Source organism: Prunus persica, chromosome G6 (assembly GCF_000346465.2).
Source record: "Prunus persica cultivar Lovell chromosome G6, Prunus_persica_NCBIv2, whole genome shotgun sequence".
Taxonomy (NCBI): Eukaryota; Viridiplantae; Streptophyta; class Magnoliopsida; order Rosales; family Rosaceae; genus Prunus; species Prunus persica.
In genome coordinates this window covers 14,752,644-14,776,695 of record NC_034014.1, presented here as the reverse complement: position 1 = coordinate 14,776,695, position 24,052 = coordinate 14,752,644, and the positions used below count along the sequence as shown (strand labels likewise).

The 24,052-nt window shown below is 35.9% G+C and overlaps 2 protein-coding genes across 15 annotated transcripts; one reads left to right on the top strand and one right to left on the bottom strand.

Annotated features, from left to right (window-relative positions):
- Positions 1,625-2,774, top strand: LOC18774570 (abscisic stress-ripening protein 3). Its single transcript, XM_020565228.1, is given in 3 exon segments — positions 1,625-1,953; positions 2,380-2,392; positions 2,395-2,774. Coding segments are annotated over 3 exon segments (423 nt in total). The 5' UTR covers positions 1,625-1,710; the 3' UTR covers positions 2,562-2,774.
- LOC18775398 (TMV resistance protein N) lies at positions 6,331-23,738 on the bottom strand. 14 transcript variants are annotated; one of them, XR_002272055.1, is made up of 9 exons: positions 23,461-23,737; positions 22,158-23,118; positions 16,037-16,097; positions 14,839-15,360; positions 13,636-14,734; positions 13,249-13,524; positions 12,067-13,125; positions 11,217-11,977; positions 6,331-6,583 (listed from the first exon to the last, which is right to left on the bottom strand). XR_002272055.1 is itself a non-coding variant. In XM_020566111.1 (9 exons), exons 5-9 carry the CDS (start codon positions 15,345-15,347, stop codon positions 11,414-11,416), a joined length of 3,507 nt encoding a protein of 1,168 aa, XP_020421700.1. In that variant the 5' UTR covers positions 15,348-15,360; positions 16,037-16,097; positions 22,158-22,240; positions 22,727-23,118; positions 23,461-23,737; the 3' UTR covers positions 11,027-11,413. The 14 variants fall into 14 exon arrangements, 11 of the variants coding, with proteins under 11 accessions (XP_020421700.1, XP_020421701.1, XP_020421694.1 ...); XR_002272054.1 differs by lacking the exon at positions 6,331-6,583 and adding an exon at positions 8,179-8,779; XR_002272056.1 differs by lacking the exon at positions 6,331-6,583 and adding an exon at positions 8,786-11,075.

Genomic DNA, 24,052 nt, shown 5'->3' with positions numbered 1-24,052 from the left:
GCCCGATGGTTTTATTGTGCAAGGTGAAGAGGATAAAGTGTATAAATTGCACAAAGCCTTGTATGGCTTGAAACAGGCTCCTAGAGCCTGGTATGGAGAAATAGACTCTTATCTCGTGCAATGTGGTTTTAAAAGGAGCACAAGTGAGGCAACATTATATGTTAAAGGCAGGGAAACCTCGGATCTGGTCATAGTATCTATCTATGTGGATGATATAGTTTATACAGGGAATTCTCAAGAACTAATGCAAGATTTCAAGACTGATATGATGCAGAGGTATGAGATGACAGATTTGGGTTTGCTACATCACTTTCTAGGAATGGGAATTATCCAAAGTGAAGACTACATTTTCATACACCAGAAGAAATATGCTTCCACACTTTTGAAAAGGTTTGGTCTGCAGGATTGTAAACCGGTTGGTATTCCTCTTGTACCAGCTGACAAATTGAAGAGAGATGATGAAAGTGGAGCTTCAAATGAAGCTGAATACAGAAAACTAGTGGGAAGTCTACTCTACCTCACTGCAACTAGACCGGATATAATGTATGCTGCTTGTCTGTTGGCTAGATTTATGCATTCCCCCACAAATAAACATTATGGAACTGCCAAGAGGGTACTAAGGTATGTTCAGGGTACACTTGACTTTGGTTTGGAATATAAGAAAGGAGAAGGATCGGTTTTGGTAGGCTTCTGTGACAGTGACTGGTCTGGATCAGAAGATGATATGAAGAGTACATCGGGATATGCTTTTACATTCGGTAGTGGAGTATTCTCTTGGGCATCTGTGAAGCAACAATGTGTTGCTCTATCCACAGCTGAAGCAGAATATGTGAGTGCATCAGAGGCAACTGCACAAGCTACTTGGTTACGGTTTGTGTTAGAAGATTTTGGTGAAATGCAGACTGTGGCAACACCCCTAAACTGTGATAACACCTCAGCCATTGCTATCACCAAGAATCCGATCTTTCATCAGAAAACCAAACACATAAACCGGAGGTATCACTACATCAAAGAAGCTCTACAACAGGGTGTAATCAACTTGATTTATTGTCCTACAAAGGAGCAAGTAGCTGACATCTTCACTAAGGCTTTGGCAAGGGAACAATTCTCTTATCTCAGAGAATTGCTTGGGGTGAAATCAGTTCACAATTTGAAGGGGAGTGTTAATGTGCAAAATGGTAAACTGATTTAGTATGTAATTGTTGGTTTAGTGTTATACTTAGCTCATAGGCTAAGCTGTCTATAATACTCAAAACAGGTTTGTTAAGTCTCATAGGACTTGACTGGACAGGTGTCATAATCTTACCCATAGTGTAGTTGGATGGTTGAGATTGAAGCTAGGATTTGTCTAGCTCTCTCTCTCTCTTTTAACTGTAATATGAGCTGAGTGATACAGCTGGAGATACACAACAACAGAATACGAAAGTTTTACAGAGTATTATTATTCCCTTCACTCTCTTCTTCAGCATACTCAGTTTTCCTCCATTTTTATCAGTAGCTTATTAAACACTAACAGGACCTACATCTAAAACCAAAAAAGCAAAGACTAAACCAAATAACAGCTAATTGTTTTGGACCTAGATCTAAGAAGCCCTATAAATACCCACCACCATGCATCTAACTGCCTACACCATCACAAAACCTCTTCTTCTCATAATAATCTTGCTTTCCATCGTCCCATTTTCCATATAATTCCCGAAATACCCCGTCATGTCTGAAGAGAGGCACCACCGTGGCCTCTTCCACCACAAGAAGGATGAAGACAGACCCATTGAAACCTCAGACTACCCTCAGTCTGGTTACTCTGATGAAGGACGTCCCGGCGGCGTTGGTGGCTATGGCGTCACTGCCACTCATGAATCTGAAATTGACTACAAGAAGGAGGAGAAGCACCACAAGCATCTTGAGCACCTAGGCGAGGCCGGGGTTGCTGCTGGTGGTGTTTTTGCCCTGGTATGAAACCACCTTTTATATATCAATCTTCTAATTTTATTCATGATCTTAGCTATAGTTATTTATTATTTATAAATTCAGTACTTGTGCAGTGTGATCGTTCTTAAAAGTGAAGGATCACAACCACAAATTCTTACATTTTCAAGGCATCTATCAATAACTAATTATTATGCCTCGGAAGCAGATCATTGTATACAACGGTTGTATGTAAGGATTATGTTATGTGAGGCCACCAAATGTTTGTTAATTTCCAGGTCTTTTCTGAGACTAATGTAATTAAGATCTGTCCCAAAAATAATTTCACAAAATTATAAAGATATTTTCATTTAACAATGGTCCAGCTGAGACATATAATACAATTAAAATACCAGACCCTAATTAATTAACTCTTATTTAATTTAATAATGATCATGATCTGATGTGCAGCATGAGAAGCACAAGGAAAGAAAGACCCAGAGCATGCCCACAGGCACAAGATAGAGGAGGAGATTGCTGCAGCAGCTGCAGTTGGGTCTGGTGGGTTTGCCTTCCATGAGCATCATGAGAAGAAAGAGACAAAGGAAGAAGTGGAAGAGTCTCATGGAAAGAAGCACCACCATCTCATCTAAATCTACAAATAAATACTATATTTTATAGTTATCCATTGTGTTTTTACTTATCTGCGATGAGTGATGTTTGATCTCAACGATGTTATAATTGTTGAGTGCTAATGTGTGTTTGTTATAAGAGTGCGCCATCTGGTTTCCTTTTAGCACGCTATGTATCTATCTGTTTCTCATTGTTAATAATAAATAATATCGTTTACTTGGTGTTAATTTCTATATTATTGTTCTTTATTTTTCTATCACAGAAAATAAATTTTTTTTTTTTTTTTGTGCTATGTGTTAACTTCTTAATTTCCATCATGGGGTCATGGTTCATTTTGTCAATCCCATCTTTAGTATAAATTGACTTAGCAAGTATCTGGTCCTATTAGAGAACAGTCTACATTGGCTTTTCAATGGTGAGACCATCATATTCATAATAATGCCATTTAATATAAATATAAACTAATTAATTAATTTTTATGCAAGAGATATTGGGAGATGGGGAAACGTAGGATCTCGAATGCATAAAAATTAATTAACTTTTTCCCAATATCTCTGGTATAAAAATTAATTAATATGGTTGTGTGTTAAATGCATATTTTTGTTGGGATGAATTTCTGCTTCTATTTGTTGTTGTTGGAGCATCCACAATGGGCTCCCTAAACCACCTCATTAGAAATTTTTTAGGGAAAAATTGGAAAAATACAACTCCAACTATGCTCTCTATTCACCTCCTAAAATAGAGAGATCTCTAGGAGGAGCTCCTAAATTTGAAGAAAAAGAGGACTCCTAGTGACTCCCTATAATTTAATGCTCCTTTATTTATTCAGTATTTTAAACCTTTAATTAATGCTAACTATTTTTATATTATTTTTTAATAGAGATGGACCAATTAAAAAAGAGTTATAGCATGATTGGAGTTTAAATTTTATGGAGAGCTCCTAAGATAACTTTTATATATTTTTAATTAAAATTTAACTAAAAAATAGAGAGTATGATTACGAATACTCTTAATTGAGAAAGCAAAGGAAAAAGGCTTTCCTTGAGTTCTGAATTTTGCTATTCATCTCTCTCTCTGTAGCCATTGTCTCTTTGAGACTCTAGCCTGCCTCCGAAACTAGTTATTTTAGGTGAATCATTTAAGAAAATGGCTGATATTTGTCTAGATATGGGATTTTTATATTAGCTTTGGAAATGTATAAACTAGCATAGCATGAATTGCTTTGTTGAGGCTAATTGACATATAGGTAATAAGTTTGTTTGCTAGTCGGTCACAATTACATATAGCATAGCATTGATATGATTGTGCTTATATCTTTATAGATGTTTTGGTTGTAGCAAGATGGAAGTGGAGATTGTCTAAATGACATCGAAGATGAAGAGATTGGGACGTAGGTTATGCATAACAAGAACATGGTCAACAAGAATAAGAAATGGAGGCATTGAGAAATAATATAACCGCAAGTTTAATGAGTTTATTCACAGAGAAATTGTATATGATTATGTGTTTATAATTAGTTTAATTTTTGTTATTGATCATATTATTGACATTATATTAATTATGAATGAAATATGTTGGGTTTAACTTCCAAATATTAACTTTCAATATGGTACTTTATTTATTTCTTGATTGAAATAATTTTGAAGCTGTGATGGTTAAGAAACATAAACAAAAGAATTGTATAACGATGAAAAGTGAAAGTGCTTTTTATTTTACCAAACAGTTAAATAAATAAAGAATCATTTTAACATCATGTCTTTTTTAGTCATTATACACATCTCACAATACATTTACATAAAAATTTACCAGACACTCATAAACTAATTTATGTACTAACATCACTTTTATTATAAAGTTTACCAAACACCAAATTGCTTTCCTTCATAACTGATTTCTCATGCAGCAAATTTAAAAGAGATTATTTTCACAGCACAACAATGCCAAACTGACCCTAATACTCCTAACCACTTGAACTAAAAGTCCCTTGCAAATACAAAATAATTAGTTTAAGTTTGAGGCTTCATCTCAATTAATTGAATATGATATTTTTTTTCTTTTGCTCTGGTATTAGAGTTCATATAATTCATATTATAATAAATATTTTATTTATTAATTTTTATATCATATAGTATAAATCCATCTTCTAGTCTCTTTCATGTGTGTAACGGGTTCCGGGGCATTCAATTAGTACAAACCTCTCCATTTAACAATGATGAAAGGAGTAGTAACAAATTAACAATGATGAAAGGAGTAGTTTAACTAATAGAGTGAGCACACTTGGAGGAAATTACAAGTGAATAATGAGGGGTTGACTCTAATAACCCTACCTTTTTCCTCCAAATAATAATTTTGAGTGAATATGTAAGTGAAGTTTTAACTCTCTTTAACATTCTTATCACGAATCATTCATTACAAAAATCATCATTATAGTCCAAAATTATACTATAATTTTGAGGGATTTATATATATTATTGCGTACATCTTCAGTTTTGTGCAAATGTTAAATCGATCTAGTTTTCAATGACCAAATGTGGTATTAATTTCCACACCGCTGATTTTTTGGTTAAAATCTTATCCGAAAGAGAAAGTTTACCTATTTGATAGCTGTTTTTATACAATCTTCATTCAGGTGAAGAACGGTAAATCAACTTTTATTTTTCTTTCTGATATCAACTGGGGAGGGGTGGGAAGAGACTACTGTCATCCGTTGACAAGAAATAGAAATATATGCAGTTTTCAAGGTGTAATAAGTAAGTGAAAAGGTCTTTGTTGAAGAAATGTCTTCCATACCGGCCGAGAGAGAGAGAGAGAGAGAGCACCAAACAATCCAGACCGTCCACCAAGGTTCGCATAACTAGCCATGCATGTGATCTGGCAAGAGCGAGACAGCTCCACTTCGGGAGAGAGAGAGATCCAAACGAATCCAGACCGTCCACCAAGGCATGGATAGGTAGCCATGCATGTGTCAAAAGCAAGAGAGCCCACTTTAGGTGGATATTTTACGCAGTGGTGGATTAAGACTTTCGTTCATCTGGAGGCTTAGAAAAAAAAATTTAATCAATATATAGCCAAACAAAAAATATTAGGCTTAAAGTGAACTTTGTGGCTGAGTTCTCCACAAAATTACAGAATGAGTGGACTTAGTGAGATCTCTATTCTTTTTTTATAATATAGAATTTTTCTTTTTTAATATAAATTTTGGGCTTAAAGTGTTTGTAGTGGTTGGGCAATATCAGGGCTCAACTTAAGAATGACCTAAAAAAAATTAAAAAATGTGAGTTTAGGTAGGATTATATGGCTGGAACTTTTTTGTAAGTGTGGACAAGTGCCCGCAGTAGTTCTTCATTGGATCCGCCAATGATTTTAGGTACGAGCTTGTGATAGAGAAGAGCCACAAATTAAAGCCAGAAAGAGAGTTTGGGATACCCAACGCAACGCTTATATAAGCCACCTCATCACCATGCACACCAACACAACCCCCTTACCTCATAATCTTCCTTCATCCTCGCATTTTTTTCAAAATACCCCTCAACATGGCCAACCAATAGCAGCACCGTCGCCACCTCTTCAACCAGGACAGAGACTAAGACAAATCCTCATCTTTCTCTTAGTCTGGTTATGGAGATCAAGGCTGAACTGATGGTTACATCGGTGGGGGCGATGGTGGTTATAGGGACAATTACTCTAGTGAAAGACGTACTGAAATATCGGTGGATACGAACATGGACAGATCCAGGAATTTTCCTTATAGGGGTCAATCTAAATGGGTAAAAAAATTCTATAAAAAAATAAACCCATAAAAATGAAATAATAATTCATAATTCATAATTAATTGAAACACCACATTACAATTGTCCACAACAACTTCTCATATTCTGAAAACGTTGCATTATTGTATCATTATCAATACAAGCAAACACATCTTTCTCAATATAAACAAGTAAGCTATCACTCAACTATTGATCTCTCATTCAGTTGCGAAATGGACCCTTCACAACATTCATAACAGAAAATGCTCTCTCTCCATTTGAGCAGTTGCAACCTGTAAAGTTAAGGCTAATGTCAGAAGCAAATAGACATAACTAAATGTTCTATGCAACCATTACTTCACCAATTTCTTGCAAGGCCATCGATCCTTTTCAATTGAGAAAAATCGCTCCTCATATGCATATGATGAATATAAATCCCAAGTTGATCTTCAAGTGCCAAGAGGTCTTAGGAAGTAAATTCTTAAGGATAAAATTCAACAAAACGAAGTAGTTTTTGTTTGTCAAAAGCTATGAATGAATCATTCAAACTTAAACATGTCAAACAAAGAAGCAACTCAGTATTTACCTCATTGAAGCGATGATTTGATTTCATAAGTTGCCACTTAATTATTTAAATAAAGATGTCCACACGATAATGATGAATTTGTGTTATTCTAGGAGCTCTACAATGTGATCTCTATGGAACTACATATGCATCATCCATGTTTGAAACCTCTATATCATGTTTGCCACAAAAGAAAGATACTTGATCAAACAAGGCTTCAAATCCATTATCTCTCATGTTTTGTGGTTCGTCCTTGCAATATTTAACTAAAGACATTACATTCTCAATATCTTGGTCTTTTCTTTGTAATGCTTGTGACAAATCATTTATGGCTCTCAATAAAGATCTCATAAAAAAAAGGTGAAATACAAAATCAAAATATTGTATTTCTCTCAATGACTATTTGTTTCACCTATATTATCAGTGGAGTCGTCCTCAATAATCAATTAAAGCACTTTCACTATAGAGTTTAACATGGAAATGATACTAAGTAATGTACCATAATATGAGTTCCAACGTGTATTACCGGCACGCTTGAGACAAGTTTCTTGATTTAAGCCTCGCACTGTTGGAAGATTATCATTTTCAAGAGTTTCCATTATATCTTTTTGTAGTTGATCTCTAAGCATGTCATGTCGTCTACACGATATTCCAACAATATTAACCAAGCTATTGCAAGATGTGAAGAAAGTGACAACATCAACATTTCCCTTTGCCACGGCCACAAGATGTGCGAAACAATTATATTCATTAATGTACAAAACAATCGGCACAAAGATTTTCTCTCAAAATCTATGTTTTAAGACCATTGAACTAACCATTCATATTATTAGCTCCATCATATCATTGTCCTCTTAGCATGGAAACGCTCAATTCTTCTATTGAAAACAATATGTCAATAACTTCCTTTAGTGAGTTTGATTTAGTGTCGCAAACATGTTAAATACCCACAAACCTTTCAATTACATCTCTTTTGTCCACATAACGAAACACCGTCACCATTTTATTTTATTTTACTAATACACCACACGATTCATCCACTTATAAAGAGAAGAAGGCATCATCCATATCCTTAATGATGTTCCAAATAGTTTCAGTTGCACAAGAATTCACAAGAATTTTTTGAATTGTTGGAGTTATTAGCTTCAGATTTCCTCGAGCATTTTCCAACACAATGACCTTAACTTTCTCATTATGATCAGCAAGAAATTGCAAGAGTTCTACATAATTCCCCCTATTGTTTGAAGTGTCATCACGGCCACAAAAAGGAAGACTCTTGCTTCAACAAAAATCTCACGCAATCAAGAGAAACTATCAAGCAAATACGATAATCAATACGAGTTTGGTCTGATTGCTTTATCAAAACTATTTGGATGTGTTGCTTCTAATTCATAAGATCAACACAATATTGTCTAGATTGATTATGAACATTACCAATACCTCCAACATGTTGCCTAATTTTATCTTTTTTCTTCTACTTTCTAAAACACATTTCTGTGAAGACGTCACTACACCCTTGACCAATTTTGAAATTGAATTGAAGAGATAACAATAAAGGCAAAATGCAGTATCTTTACTAATATTGTACTCCAAACTAGTCAAACTTATTAAACTACTTGACATTAAAGCGTTGATCATACTCTGAAAGATCAGTTTGTGAAAATGTGTGATTCTTAGGTTAATATGGACCCTTTTGTAGATATGCTCATCTAAGTTCGACTCGAATGTTAGGATCATAATCCAACATTTGAGGACGAAGTCCAAGGTCTGTAGGAAGATTAGCTGAGACATCTTGCAACTCACTCTCTTTCGGATTACCTACCACATCTCTTGAAATACCCACATCTCTCGAACTCGAACTACCCACATTATCCAAACTAGAAGTAGTTGATGAGAACTTTCTCTTAAAGTATCGTTCCATAAACTGCATTTGGTAAAAATAATCAATAAAGCATGAACCAATCTAACAATTGAATGGACAAAAATTAATCCAATTTGCCAATAAGATACAAGCATACAAACTAACAAACACAATCTATTAAAAAAATTACAATATGTTTTATTTATGAGTGATTGGAATAACAACACAAGATTTACAACACAGCAAAATGTGAATTGCAACAGACATCCTGCTTATTTGTATTTTTCAATGGAAAAAACAAACAAAATGTAGCAAGAGATTTGTTCTCCTCTCTCCTACCTAATAGAGAACAAATTGAAACATGTTGAATGCCACCACTCTGATGCGGACATCATTAGTTAGTTTCCTAATTTATTAGTTTCTTAGATTCTCTAGTTTACATGATTTTACTAGGATTTTAGTTTCCAGATTTTAGTAGGATTTGATTTAAGTTTCCTAGTTTATTTGAATTAGTTCCTTGGTGGATTAGGATTTCTGTTCTAGTAAGGGATTTTTATCTTATTGTCTCTAGGTTTTAGTTTGCTATAAATACCCCCTATGTAGTTCTTTAAAATTCAGTTGTTGAGATATAAAGAAAAGTTTATTTTCTAGAGATTGGAGACTACTTGGTATGAAGCCAAACCCCAAGAGTGATTCCAGACCTATCCCTTTTGTTCTATTTTCTGTTTTCCAGTGTTTTCGCTTCTGCTAACTACCTAAATACTAAACTCACCCATATCCTACATCAAATTTGGCATCAGAACCTGGTTTTCGTTTTCCTTGGGTTCAAAATTTTCGAGTGTTTCTTGTTCTTCATGTCGTGTGTCAAGTGATGGCTCCAACTATGCCTAGAAATACAGACGAGCCAAAGACAGACTTTAAACGTCTTGTTCAGATGATGGAAAACCTATCAAAGTAAGTGGCAGATTCGAACACTAGATCCAGACTCATGGAACGTCGCCTTGCAGACTTAGAAGCAGCTAACCAACATGATGAAGCAAGTGTGAATGGAGAAGAGAGGAATCATGATCGACAACGTCATGATAGAAGGAATGATCAAGACGCAGAGAGACAATTTTCATCGTGGTTATGAGCAAGACCTTGATGAAAGGGTGATGAGATCAGTGAAAATTGACGCTCCTAATTTTGATGGTGAACTAAATCCTAAAGCACTCCAGACTGGTTAGCTACCATGGATCGCTATTTTGAGTGGCATGACATGTCTAAAGCTTGAAGGGTGAGATTTGCTAAGATAAAATTGGTGGGTCAAGCTGGATTGTTTTGGACAAATGTTGAAACACAACTAGAGAGAGCTGGTGAAGAACCAATCATCCATTGGGGTGACATGAAAGAAAGGCTGAAGTAGAAATATCTACCATTATCCTATCAATAGAGTTTATTGGACGATTGGCAAACTCTTCGTCAAGACAAAGTTGCTAAATATATTGCAAAATTCGAGGAATTCATGCTGCGATGTGACATAAGGAAAGATCGACGGATGACTCTTTCTCGGTTTAGATCAGGACTTCATCCAGAGCTTGGAAGAGAATTAATTCCTCACAACGTGAATACTTTAGAGAGGGTTTTTCAGATGGTACAAGAATTAGAGAAGTATTTAAAGTCGTCCAATGTAGACAATCAAACTGATTCTCCAACATCTATGACTAATTTAGTAAAAATTGCCAAAGGAAAAGGAGTGCTAGTTGGTACACGTGGTGGTGGAACGCAAAGATGTTACAGATGCCAAGGTTTTGGACACTTTGCTGTCCAATGCCCAACGAAGGAGGCAACAAGAAATCTGTGTGCACGCATTAACGAACAAGCTGACAATCAAGGCGAATTCGAGGAAGATATTTATGAACCCCAACAACCCGATGAAGATTGTGGAATCGACTTTGAAGTCCCTCATCCAACATTAGCAGTAGTAAGGTGCCTCACACAATTAAATGCAATGTATTAGAAAAGAACCTTGTAAAACTGGTGCGGCCAAACAGATCCTTATAACAAAGTGATGAATTGTAATCAAACAATAATAAGAGATGAATCTAATGAGAAATGCTGGGAGACAGATGGCGGTAACTTACTACTATCAATTGTGAGACATTTGATAGAGTGCTGGGAGCGTTTTTCGCATCTCAAGTCTTATGTGCAGACATTTAAGGACTTTTTTTTTTAAACAAAGTTAATAAAAATTTAGCTCCTCTTTTAAGAATAACAGTTTTTATTGAACTTTTCAACAATAGCGAAAAATAAGAGGACGTAAGGCCTAAGTAGGAAATCAAAGTGGTTACCTTCCAAATAAAAAAATTCAGATTTGCTCCTAAAACAAAACAAGGAACAGAAAAAAAAAAAAAATACAGCAACATAAGGCCAGTAGAATGAGGCACAAGCAGTGGAACAAACAACAGTACATCAAATCCAAAAACAATAAAAAGTAGAATCAGCAAGAGAAGCAACTCACATTGAAATGCAGCAGATGTGACGCCTCTAGCTTCAAAAGCGAGGAATAATCATAGGTTAGCCCCAATCACATCAATATTCTTTCTTTTTCTGGGTCTAGCTTCATCACCAACATCATCATAATCATCATTTAGTTCATCTTGATCTGCTCCTCTGGAATGAGCATAGTTTTTGCAACAGAGAGATTTTTGGTGAGGACTACCACTTTGGATCTGCCCCATCATCGACGTCGCGCTGTTGACCTTGTGTATCTGCTGAATTGGAAGGAGAAGTAGTAGTGCTGGTGATGATGGATTTGTCCATCATGATTTGGTTGAGTTCTTCCACATCTTGCTCCAGCACCAAACGCAAACCACACTTCTTCACACTCGAGCAATATTTTCTGGGTGACCATTCTGAATATTGGCTATAATAAGTTTCTAACAAAACCTTTATCTGACCACATTTCCTCTTCAGTTTTTCACGGGATACATAAATTACCCAGAGGTGATCTGACACAACATTGCCTCTTTTAAAAGTATCACTACGCGCAAGGAATTCTCCTCCTGCGGAACAATCAATTCGAAAACAAGGAAATTCAGAAAGGTCATCAGCTGGATTTGTCTGATTTTCTCTAAACACAGCACAAAAAGCAATCCCTATCCACGTGCTACATGAATCCGGAGGTAGCTCCACAGTTAATGAGTCACCCACACTTTGATTACTGAACCACTCTGGAATTTTCTTTCCAGGAATTACAATTTTTAATTGGCCAACAAACCCCTGTGACCACATATAGGTTAGTAAGTCATTATTGAGAGAGAGAGAGAGAGAGAGAGAGAGAGAGAGAGAGAGAGAGAGAGAGAGAGAACCTGAAGGAATCTCCGTAGCATTCGAAGTGTTAAACTATCACAGCCTTCATTGTTGACCAATCCAAAACAATTGGCAGAACGCAAAGTAAAAGTATACATTTCTATTTCTCCGTTTCTGCTCCACTTTAGCAGACCTGATAGCATTTTTAAGGAAGTGCAATTGTCTGTGTTTATATCTAGTGTGCTATTTGATGGAAGATGGGGCAATTGTTGAAGCCTTTGGCACATGTTCACGCGAAATAACCTAAGCTTAGAAAGACATCTAATGCTCGCAGGAAGGCTAACAAAATTGTTTCCACTAAGCTTTAATTCTACTAAAGAGGACAAGCAGCCAATATCACCCGGAATATCCCCTTCACAAAGACCACAATCACTCAGATCCAATCTCGTCAAAGACAATAAACCATCTAGCGAATCCAACACAAAACCATTTCTTTGATATTTGAGCTGTGATCCACATCCACCAAAATCTAGATATTTGAGGTTTTTCAAACGAACAATGGACCATGGCACCTGTCTTATAGCAGTTCCACCTAGAAAAAGCCACTCTATACACTCCATCTCCCCCAAGCTTTCTGGGAGTTTGTCAATGTTTGAGCATCCATTCGCATTGAGCCATTCAAGAGACTTCAAATTACAAATTGCACTTGGAAGACCCAAAAGATTTTTGCAATCCCTTATATTCAGAGAAGTAAGGCCAACCAAACGTCCAATCGATGAAGGTAATTTCTCAATGGACGTCTCATTTAAATTAAGTGATGACAAATTCTTCATTTGTCCAGAAAATTCTGGAATCGTTTTCACTTTTGAGCAACTCTCAAGACTGAAATATGCAAGAGAATCCATTTCTACTTCCCTTGGAAGACTCTTAACATTTTTGCATCCATTCAGATTTAAATATTTAAGCCATTTGAGAAATGCAATTGACGGATGAATCTCAACTAAATTCTCACATCTTTCAAATTTCAACTGCTCAAGTTTCGGAATGCCAGTGAAATCTGGGGTTGCGGTCAAGTTTTCGGAGTAACAAAGGTCCATTTTTTTCAAGTTGGGCAAGTCCTGTTTGATCAATAATAATAAAAAAATTGGCAGAATATACAATCAGCTACCAAAAAACTTAAAACTTATTTTTTTAAAATTTAAAAATTAATTAGTAAAATGGAATATGGTCAATAATCTTACCTTTCTCCCATCCCATAGCCGAACAAGTTTGTTGTCACGCATCTCAAGTGAAATAAGGAAATTCGGTTGAAAACCTGGTGGGAGAAATCTGGAAGGATAACCACTCCATTTGATAATTCTTAAGGAATTAGGAAGTCTTCTCGGGCTTGAAGAAATGATCACATTATAAAATTCAAGATACTTCAGGTTATACATCCTGGAGAAGGCTTCACAATTCCAATCTGCCTTTTCAAGTCTCCCCATGCGTAAGGCAATGCCTTGAATTTTGTTTGTTGCCTGTAATTAGGAATAGTAAAGGAAAAGTTAATTCCACATTTAAGTCTAATATTGTGCTTAAAAGAAATCATATTTCTTCTAAAACGTTGTATCATCTACATAATTTCTTACCGTATTGTTTATGAATACATGAGAGATATCATCATGATTGCACAATCGACTGCGTCTACCAGGCTCTTCAGGACACTCTCGATGAACAATTTCAAATGCCATTTCTTGTATCAAATCATGCATCCCAACAATGTTGTCTGAAATATTAGTTAAGAGTGATTTCTGAACAAGAGCATCTATCCCAATACAACCGCATAGGCCACATCTGTCTAGTATTTCAATTACTTGCTTCTTATCTTTCCCCTTATGGAAAAATGCAACATCAAGAAATATATTCTTGTTCATCTCATCTAGTCCATCATAACTTAGTTTGAGCAAATCGAAAACTTTTGGCTCAAGATTTTTCCGTAGCTTCTCCAATTCACTTTTCCATTCATCTTGATCTCTCTTATACACCAAGCATCCCAAAAGTTTAAGAGCTAGTGGAAGGCCTCTGGCATAGTTTACAAAACTCTTAGACAATTCCCAAAAACCTTCGTCTGGAATTTTTTTTTTGAAGGCATTCTGACTGAAGAGCTCAAGAGCATCATCATCACCTAATGCCTCTACCTTATATGATATATGTATATCATGCTTGACTAGCAAACGTTCATCTCTAGTTGTAATGATGATTATACTCCCCTTCCCAAACCAATCCTTTTCTCCAACCAATTTTTCTAGTTGGCATGAATCATTCACATCATCAAGAATGAGAAGAACCTTTTTATTGCATAAGCAATTCTTAATGAAATAGGTTCCTGACTGTTCATCCCAAACATGAGTAATTTGTTGCTTCAAGATCGGAAAAAGGAGCTTTCTTTGTAGATCAACAAGATTACCCCGTTCAGAAACCTCTCTAATATTAGCAAGAAAGCAGCTAACTTCAAAATGAATACCAACGCTATCATGAACTAGCTTGGCAATGGTTGTCTTGCCAATGCCCCCCATCCCCCATATCCCTATAAAGCGAACATCATCTGCATCAGGAGCTAGAAGCAAATCTACTTGTTTACTCACAAACTTAAGTCCCACCAACTCCGTGGAATCTAACAATTTCAATGTGTGATGCACTTTCCTCCACACCCATTCAACAATCTTTTCAATAAGCTTTCTTTCACACCTACAATACAAGGAAGAAAAGTAAAAAAATATAAGCCATAAACATAACAAGGTAAATGTTACATCCAAACCTTGTTAAGACATAGGTTGTTCACTCATGCTTACTCATTCTTTGAATCTAACCCAGATAAATTGGCCACTTCTGTTAAAGCAGCTCTCCATCGCTTCACCTTTTCTATGTCTTTCCTAAACCTTTCCTCATACTCAGTGAACGCGCACCCAAAATTACCCCTCTGTGTTCTTACATCGGCCGGATCCACATTATAAAACACTGGCAGAATTGTGCCCTTGGATTTCATGCATTGTAGAATCTTTGTAAGTTCATCCAAGCACCAGGAAGAAGAAGCATAGTTTGGCGAGAGAACAATGATTGCAAGCCTTGATTCTTCAATTGCATTGAAGAGCTCTGAAGAAATGGTTGTCCCTCTTTCAAGCTTTGGATCATCCTTGAATGTTTTAATTCCCCTGTGCTGCAATTCGTGGTATAAATGGGATACAAAGCTATTTCTAGTGTCTACACCCCTGAAACTCAAAAACACATCGTGGTTCTGTTGAGGACCCAACTGAGCAGCTGAAGAAAGAAAGGCAGAGGCTCTTTGGGTGCTCAATGCCATTGGCAATCTGCTGCTGCAGCAAACACTACTCAATGAAACAAGAACTTTGCTAGCTAAATATTCAAAAATGCAGACACTCAACTGAATAGATACAAAGATGATGATAAATGGCTTGAAAAAAGAAAAAAAAATTGAAATTTGAAGAGGTCTTTTTTTGGTGTAAATAAAAATCTAAGAAACCAGATTAAGAATACGAAGTTGGGACAACTAGGGAAATCTAGAGAGTCGAACAAGTTAATTTGGATCATCTTAGCAAAACATGTCAATTTGGACTCAGATTATCTTTCTGAGCCCGTTGTTGTATATTTTATATCGGACTTTGTAGAATCAATATGCATTAGTTTGATAAGAACAGAACTCTTATCAACAACTATGCAATAATACAAAACTCAATAGATAATAATAACAAATATGAATACAAAGAAGGAAATAGATGATTTTTTATCAAACAAAAGATATTAAATATCTAACAAAGAACATTACCCTGTCCTTCCAATTCAGCAGAGAGAAACAGAGGAATTCAACATATAAGCAATTATGTTATTCACATATTAGCACAGCTCAGAAGAAACAAAAATACCAATTACAACACTTAAAACAAAAATATAATGACATTTCAAATAATGGGTTGGCTTCAATAAGCCTACACCAGTGAACTAAAAACTGCATATACTTCATGTTAATGTTACCTGAACAAAGCAATTATGGAAATGGAGACGAATCAAGGCAGCTGCTTTAGCTTAATGTTACCTGAACAAAAAAAATTTATAAAGCCGGAGAATTGGTAAGACAACAACCACAAGACCAGCAAGCTAACCAGAAACTCGCCCAAAAATAAATACAACTCACGATCAGCCAAGAAACCAAGAAGAAGCAAAGCAAACAGCCTTAGAAAAGGGAGAGAGAAGTTGGAAACCGTGTAGTGTGTGAGCACACGGTTTCTCTCTTCGGTCAATGAGTGATTTGTTTTGCTTTTCAATGAAGAGAGAGCCTAGTTGTGCTTTTTAATGTCATGTGTCATTTTTAAATTTTTTTTTTTTTTTTTGCTGCTGGACTTTTGCCCTCTAAAATTAAATTTAAAAACCAAAAAACACCAAAGACGCTGGAAACCCAATCTTCTTCCCTACCTTGCCCTCCCGATGGAATTTTTGTGAGTCTTTTAAAATACAAAATTTATTTTATGTTTCCAGATTTTAAGTGGAACCAATTATAAAAAGCCTTAGGGCTAGTTGGATGATATGTGGAGCAATATTGGAGCAGCATGTTTCGAGCAACCTTTCTTCATTTCTCTCTCCACATTCTTTGAGTGTGTGTATCTTTGTGTTCCAATTTTTTTTTAGCTTTTATCAAGGGAAAGATTCGAGTTGTTCATCCGACCTAAATATTGCGAGTGTACACTTATGAGGGTCATAGGTTGCAGGGTAACCTTGCTACACCGAGACATTGTCTTCAAAGGGCGAAATTTACTCTTAAAAACAGTGAATGAAACGCCTCAACCTAAAGCTATTATTCTACTTAAGTATGAAGGGAGAATGATCTTCTATTCCCCAAAAGATAAGTATTTAACAGTACTTTTATTAATTTTATTTAATTTACTATGTAAATGAAAATTATAATTTTACTAATAATTATTTTATGTGATGTTGTGCAGAAAAAGTAGCATCCATCATCAAATTTTTCCAACAATCTTAAGAGTAGATTTGGGTGCTACTCAAATTATTCATATAACTAAAACTCCATTTCAGTAGCTACTATGTTTTATAAAATTTTAGTGGAAGCTTAAGAGTCTTAGACTCTGACAAATAATGAAAAGTGAAAGAGGCGAAATTCCAAAAGAACCTTTGAGAGGGGTGTCACGAGAATGATTGACATTGTCAGATAAGTGTTTCCATTTGTTTGATTTGAGAATTGGGTTATCAAGGCAGCGTGTCTCATGCATAATATTACAGTAAATTTAGGTTTTAGCCACAAAAAAACTTTCATTTTTGGAAAAAGCCAAATTTTTTCGGAAAAAGACAGAAAAACTCCTCAACTTTCAAATCAAATACATACAAATGTAAAATATTCCTTTGGAAGTCCAAAAATAATAAGGGCATTTTTGTCCATTTTGGCTTCTTTTCAAAATATTTCTCTCTCCTTTAATGTCCCTAATATTATTTTGTTGACGTATCTGGTGACAAAATTGCATATACATATTACTAATTTATTGATTTAGTTTTCCAGCAGTACATTACTTTGATTTGCATATAGAACTTAGGGCCTTAATAATATATGTTACTACTTATTGTCGATTTGGTATCTCACCATATTTGTTTAAAGCATATTTATTTCATGTCATTTGTAATATGATGTTGAGAGCTCTTCAATTCTTCCTATTATTTACTTTGGTTTTACAAGATTCTATTGTTTTCTAATTTTGTTGATACATTGAAGGAATTGATGGATTTTACTAGGTTTCTCTCTATCAATTCATTCAGGCCCATTAAACACTAACGTTTGGCAGTGGACTTGTTTTGATAGAGAGGGAACTACAGCAAAGTCTTGACAAAATCTACATTGAGTCAATTGTCATGAAGTGTGTATAGGAAAGACTCAAAATGATAATAATTATATCATTGTAAATGGCGTTTAATTTTGAATTTTAGTGTAAGGATTTCGACCCTTAAATACTTTTGAAGCATTATTGGCCTATCAAGTACATGAATCATGTAGTATTTTGCAGCTAATGTTGGACACTAATTATCTATTTAAGCTAATTCAAATAGTTTTGAACTCTTGGCAAAATTTGTGAAATTTGTATGTTTTTTAATACTACAATGTCTTAATATATTTTGAGACTTTCCCTAATTTGTGGGGGTTGGGAATTTCATTAACTTGTAGGGGTTGTTGTTTGAGCAAATTTCTCACAGGAGAATATTCACGAGAGATTCTTCCACCCTTTGAGCGGAGTCAACGGACTACACCCGGAAGTGTTGGCCAAAGGCCCTCCGATGCCTAAGTCAGTAAAATGATCTTGAAAAAGATGCGAAAATAATGGAAATGATGAAGGTCTTCTCTTACTGAGAGATCTGGGTAGCTGGAGTTGTGTGTGAAGGTGGCCGAAGCCGTGTGAAGGAGAGAGAGAGAGTGGCGTGAGGAGAAAGAGAAGTTCTCTAGTGTTTCAGAATTACCTTATATGTGTTGTGTACCCATGTATTTATAGATTCCTTGTAGGCTAGGGTTTGAAAAATAATCTTTATTTAATTAGGATTATTCTTAATCAAAAATAGGAGCTTGGAATTAATCTAGGAGATTTAGTGGAAATATCATCCTTGATTGAGGGAGATATTTCCATCTTAAATCAAATCATTATCTCCCTAATTAAATGAGATTTAATTGGGATAATTATTTGACTAAGGGAATTTCTCTTTTCTACGTGTCACCGTTCATTGGTCACCGAAATATTTGCTCCCGTAAATGCCCCTCAGCTTATGCATGCGCTTATGAGGCATGGAGGAGATAATAAATATTTATCAAGCTTTCCAACTGCATCTTGGCATCCTTTGAAGGTTGAGCTCCTTTTGTGAGTTGGGCTCCTGACTAAAGGAGGCTTTTGACTCATTATTAGAGTTGGGCCCAACTGCGGGATTGGCCGGGCAATTATGCTATGTTGAGACCAGCTTGACTGGGTAGCTATTGAGCTGGCCGACTAGTACAATGTCTTGCTATAGTATGTCTCGAACTGCTAATATCCTTTACTCACATATTCAAAGTTTTATCATATATGAGTTCTTGTGACCAACTGACTTTTGTCTTTTGCTTGCAGTTGACAAGATCAATAAAAGGTTTAATCTCGAGCCAGTCATGGCCTAAGTTAGTCAAGCCATAAGAGCAGGAAGGTGGTCTGCTCCTAGCTAGAGATGTTGAAAGATGGATACATCATGGTCTCGACTAGGATGAGTCCTTAACTAGCATTTCTAGAAATAGAAAGTATATTCCCTTTTAGTGATGGAAAGGTTGAGTTGTTTTTTTTCGGGATAAGTATTCTGCTTGAGGTGAGCAAGATACTTTCATGAACACATATATGGCCAAGGACCAGATAGCTAGTGAGATAGTGGCTGATGAGCCTACAATCGAGGAGGATGAAGCAAAGAAGGGCGCAATTGATAAGGCAAAGGCTAGTGTTGTGGAGCAGATAGTCAAAGCTGATGATCAGGTAGCCAAGGCTGATGAGCAGGTAGCCGAAGCTAATGAACAGGCAGTCGATGAGACAGGAGTCAAAGAGAAATGCAGCTAATGAGACTGGAGCTGAAGAGGACTATAGTTATGTTAACTCGCAATTTTACGGGCCAATTAGTAGTATAGCATGACAAGTACGACGTCGTACCCATGAGGACTGAGAAGTTCAGATTAATTATGTACTTAGATTACCCAATTCTAGAAAAAAGAATTTAAGCCTAAAACAGATTTTAAAGTGAGATTGAGTTTGAAAACAAATGAAGCAAAATCAAATTGGAATTTCAAGTGAGAGTGCTTGTGATTGTGAAAACAAATGAACAAAATGAAATTGCAAACCAAAGCAAGTAAACAAGTGTAACAAAGAGTGGTCTTAAGGGTTAGGAAACATATTTGAAGACTAGGCAATTCGATTCACCATAACAATCCAATTATAGGTTATAAGGAATCAAGTGACAAGTCTAATTCAAATTCAAAGATTGTTTCTCTCTAATGTATAATCTAGCCATGGTGTCTGGTTTAAACCATGTATTCCTAATTCCCTAATTAGATCCTTGTTGTCGAACCTAAATTAAGCATTAGAAATCCATTAAGCATAGGAGAACATTTTAAACAACCAAGCATGTATCTAATCCTTGTTGTCGAATGTCCATACATACTCTTCTTATTCATAGTTCAATTCGAATTAAAACATATGGTGTCTACTCTTAACTCCAGCCAAGATAGCTAACATACAAGTTTAAATGGTGATCAAACATTCAAACAAGCATATCAACTGATAAGCGTAATGAATAAGAACCAGAATCTTGAATCAAACTTAAAACTTGAAACTTATAAACCTAGAATATTCATGTTATGTTACATTGAAACCCTAGATATGGATTTCGCTACTCATAATATCAAAATAACATGAACAGAATTAAGAAAACATAACGAATACAATAGGAGTAGAAAACCCTTTTATGAAGTTCTTGTGGTGTCCAACGCTTCTCCAAGAGCTTCTCCACGTGTAATGCTTCTCCAAGAGATTCCCCACATCTAGAAGGATGTATGAAGGTTAAGGAGGTGATTTGGGATAAGTTTGGGTGAGTGGTGATGACTAAGAAAGAGGAAATTCGTAAGGAAATGGAAGAAAGGCTTGCTGGGACAGTTTTGGCAATTTGGAGCTATTTAGAGCTTTGAGTTGATTGCTGAGTGTTTGGGGTTGTGGGAGTGTTTGAGGGTGATTTATGAATGTGTTTGAGGAATGATGGGAGTGTGGATGATGGAATGAAGGATGGATGAGTTGTGTGAGTGTGAATCCCAAGATGTGGTTGATTTATGGTGTGGAATGGAAGTGGTATTTATAGGGAGAATGAAAGGAGAATTCTAAATTGATTTATGCCTCCACCAACAACACTCACTTTACCAATCTCACCTAGCACACTAATGTAATAGAATTCTGAATTGATTTGGTTGTTGCACTTCACCAACAAATCCCACTAGAAACACTAGCTCATGCATAGCTCATCATGACCAAGCAACAACCAGCTCATCCTTAGGTCAGTATGACTAGAAACTTCATGGGCTCACGACTTGGGCTTCCATTAAGCAACTAATGACATTGGGTCATCCATCTTGAAGTTTAGAATGTCATCTTTCCAACCACATGTCATTTAGGCCAATCCAAGGTCATATGAAGATGTTAAGGCCAAAACGAATTACTAACTCAGTCTGCACATTTTTGCACCATTTTGCATCTAGTCTTATCCAAAGCCACCATTGCTATCTAAAGCTCAAATAACTAAATGATAAACACAAAACATATTAAAAGCACAAGTTTAACTAAAAAACATAACCAAATCATAAGCTAGAATGGTTCAAAATTGATATACAATTATGAACTGATCAAAGACATCAACAAGAGGGAGCCTCCTGCTGAAGTCTCAACGTAGATGAAGACTATTTCTTCTTTGTAGCTTTGTAGCTTTAAGTATTGGTCTAGGTCGACCATTTCATCTGATCTACTGAACTTGGGCATGTCAGCTGCTCACTAATATAATTGAACTTCTCGATCTATTAATTGCTTGTTCTTTGTTGAGTTTTAGGTCTGCTGACCGTTTCTTTGTCCCTACTGGCGCTCTTGGCTGGGCAACTATATGACTTATCTGGCCTCTTGATTGGGCAACTGCGTGAGTTGTCTCTTGAGTGGACCTATTGGCCTTTTGGTTGGGCAACTGTGTGAGCTGTCTCTTGTATAGACCTGTTGGCCTCTTGGTTAGGCATATCCCTTAGGATGCTTGAATGTTTACTCACCACTTACTTAAAACGCTTTGGACGTTGGTCTACGTCTCTTTTAGGATGTTTTGAGGATCTCGAAAATATAACACCTAAATCTCAAGGGTTATATTCCCATAATTCCCAAAATATGTTAAGTCCTTTTATTAGATCATTATACAAAATTTGAAAGAAAAACCAACCCTAGAGGTTATGGAATAATATTAATAACTTCCAAAGTTATTTTACAAACCATAATTTAAAATAAAAACCAACTCATCCAGAATTCATTATACAAAGGAAGGAGAAACACAATCAACTTTAAAGAATAGAACTCACAACATGTTGAAGTTGATGTGGATCATAATCAAGATGTTGACAAGTTGGGAAGTCGTGACAAGATATCAACCCAAGGATATGATCTACATAAAACCATTTCCATATAAGTATAGGATCCAAAACAGTTGGCATGTTCACACAACTTTCAGAAACATCTTTCGGAGTTCCTGTATATGTTTGTCTAATGACTAATCCTTATAGGCCAACAACCCCTACCAGCAATAAAAATATAACCAACTCACCTGGTATGGTAGTGAGAGTGTTTATTTATTGGCTACACTACTTCAACTAGACCTCACGTTTAGGGTATTGGAAAAGTCGATCTATGTAGCCCCTCCAGAGGTTAGGGGATCGAAACCTAGGGAAGTTGTTGTGCCCCTTTCACCCTCAAGTCATCAAGGATAATGCTCGCAGGCGTATACCCTCCAAAACTTTGGAAATATCCAAAGCCAAGAATTCATAAAAACCACACAAACATGGCATCCAAAAACAATGTAGCTTTTGCATATGACAATATTTACTATGTCATATTTACACGAAAATACAAGTTCGGGAATGAGTCCCCCTACCTGGAATCCAAAACTTATGTCTAACTTGCCTCTTACGCCTTTGAGCTCAACTGTCCTTGCCTGGGCAACTAATTCCTAGTCCAACGTTCAAACATGTTACCAAAAATCCTTATTTGTATTTTAGTCCTAGTATTTATCTTTAATTGCACCTTGGTCCTCATACTTGTCCATAATTTCACTTTCATCTTTGTACTTTCCTTTATTTTTAATTTGGCCCTTAAACCTATTTTTAATTGCACTTTGCTGCTTCAACTTTGTCCAAATTATAATTCAATCCTCAAACTATTCAATAATTATCAATAAGTCCTTGAAGTCTCCAGTAATCGCAATATGGTCCATATATGCTCTTAAATGTTAAAAAAAATGTCCCAACAATCCTTGATGTTCCATCCCTGGTCCAAAAACGATCAGTTTAAGGTACAGTAAGGTTAAAGTCCAAATAGTCATTTATTATTCATACATCTGGACTAGAGGAAATAGGTATAATCGGGTTCAGTAATAACAGCCAAAGAAAACGGTGAATATATGTCCATAAGATTATTATGTTTGATTAAAATTCAAATGAGCAGAGTGACGGCAATGGGTCCAATTTTAAGAATAACTTGAAAATTTTCCTAATTTAAGAAAATTGAATTAATTGAATTTACCAATTTTAAATTCGGTAGAATAACAGTTTATGAAAAGGAATATGAAATTAAAAATGACTAAAAGACAAGGTAAGGGAAATAAATTACCTCGGTAAAATACTGTGATGAATAGTACCCCCGGGATGAAAGTTGCACAAAACTATGAATAGTGACCACGAGGATCGATTTTGGAGTGAATAGTGATTTTAGACGACTAGTGACAAGTGATCAGCAGGTATGAATAGTGGCCTAGAAGGGTGAATAGTATCCAGGATGAATAGTAACTCCCAGAAATGTGGTGGTTATGGTGGAGGAGAAGGAACGGAAGAGAGGGAGGAAGGTTTTGGAGAGTTTTTGTGTGAAGAAAATGGGAGGAGGAAAGGAGTATTTATAGAATTCTTCAACGGTTCGGATTAGTTAGAATATTTAAATCAAAGGTCTAGATTAAAAGATGTGGTTTCGATCAAGTGTGGGAGGTGCATGGTAGCCCAAACATGGGTGATCTAGATGCATTCCCAATTACTTATCTAATAGCCCAGATCAAATCAGAAGTCTTTGATTTGATCCACGGTTGTGATCTAATCCTAGAATAGATAAACAATCTAGATTAAACAAACTCACAAAATAGTATTATAGGTTCTGACACCTAATTTAAGTCTAAAGTCTTCATAGCTGTCCAACCAATCACGCACTGCCAAGT

Excerpts from the sequence above, each read along its gene's own strand:
- LOC18775398 (XM_020566112.1), bottom strand. The coding sequence starts at position 15,347 with ATGGCATTGAGCACCCAAAGAGCCTCTGCCTTTCTTTCTTCAGCTGCT. Across the intron at positions 13,525-13,635 it reads ATGTATTCATAAACAATACG|GCAACAAACAAAATTCAAGG; the intron begins GTAAGAAATTAT and ends TCCTAATTACAG. Across the intron at positions 13,126-13,248 it reads GGCTATGGGATGGGAGAAAG|GACTTGCCCAACTTGAAAAA; the intron begins GTAAGATTATTG and ends TTGATCAAACAG.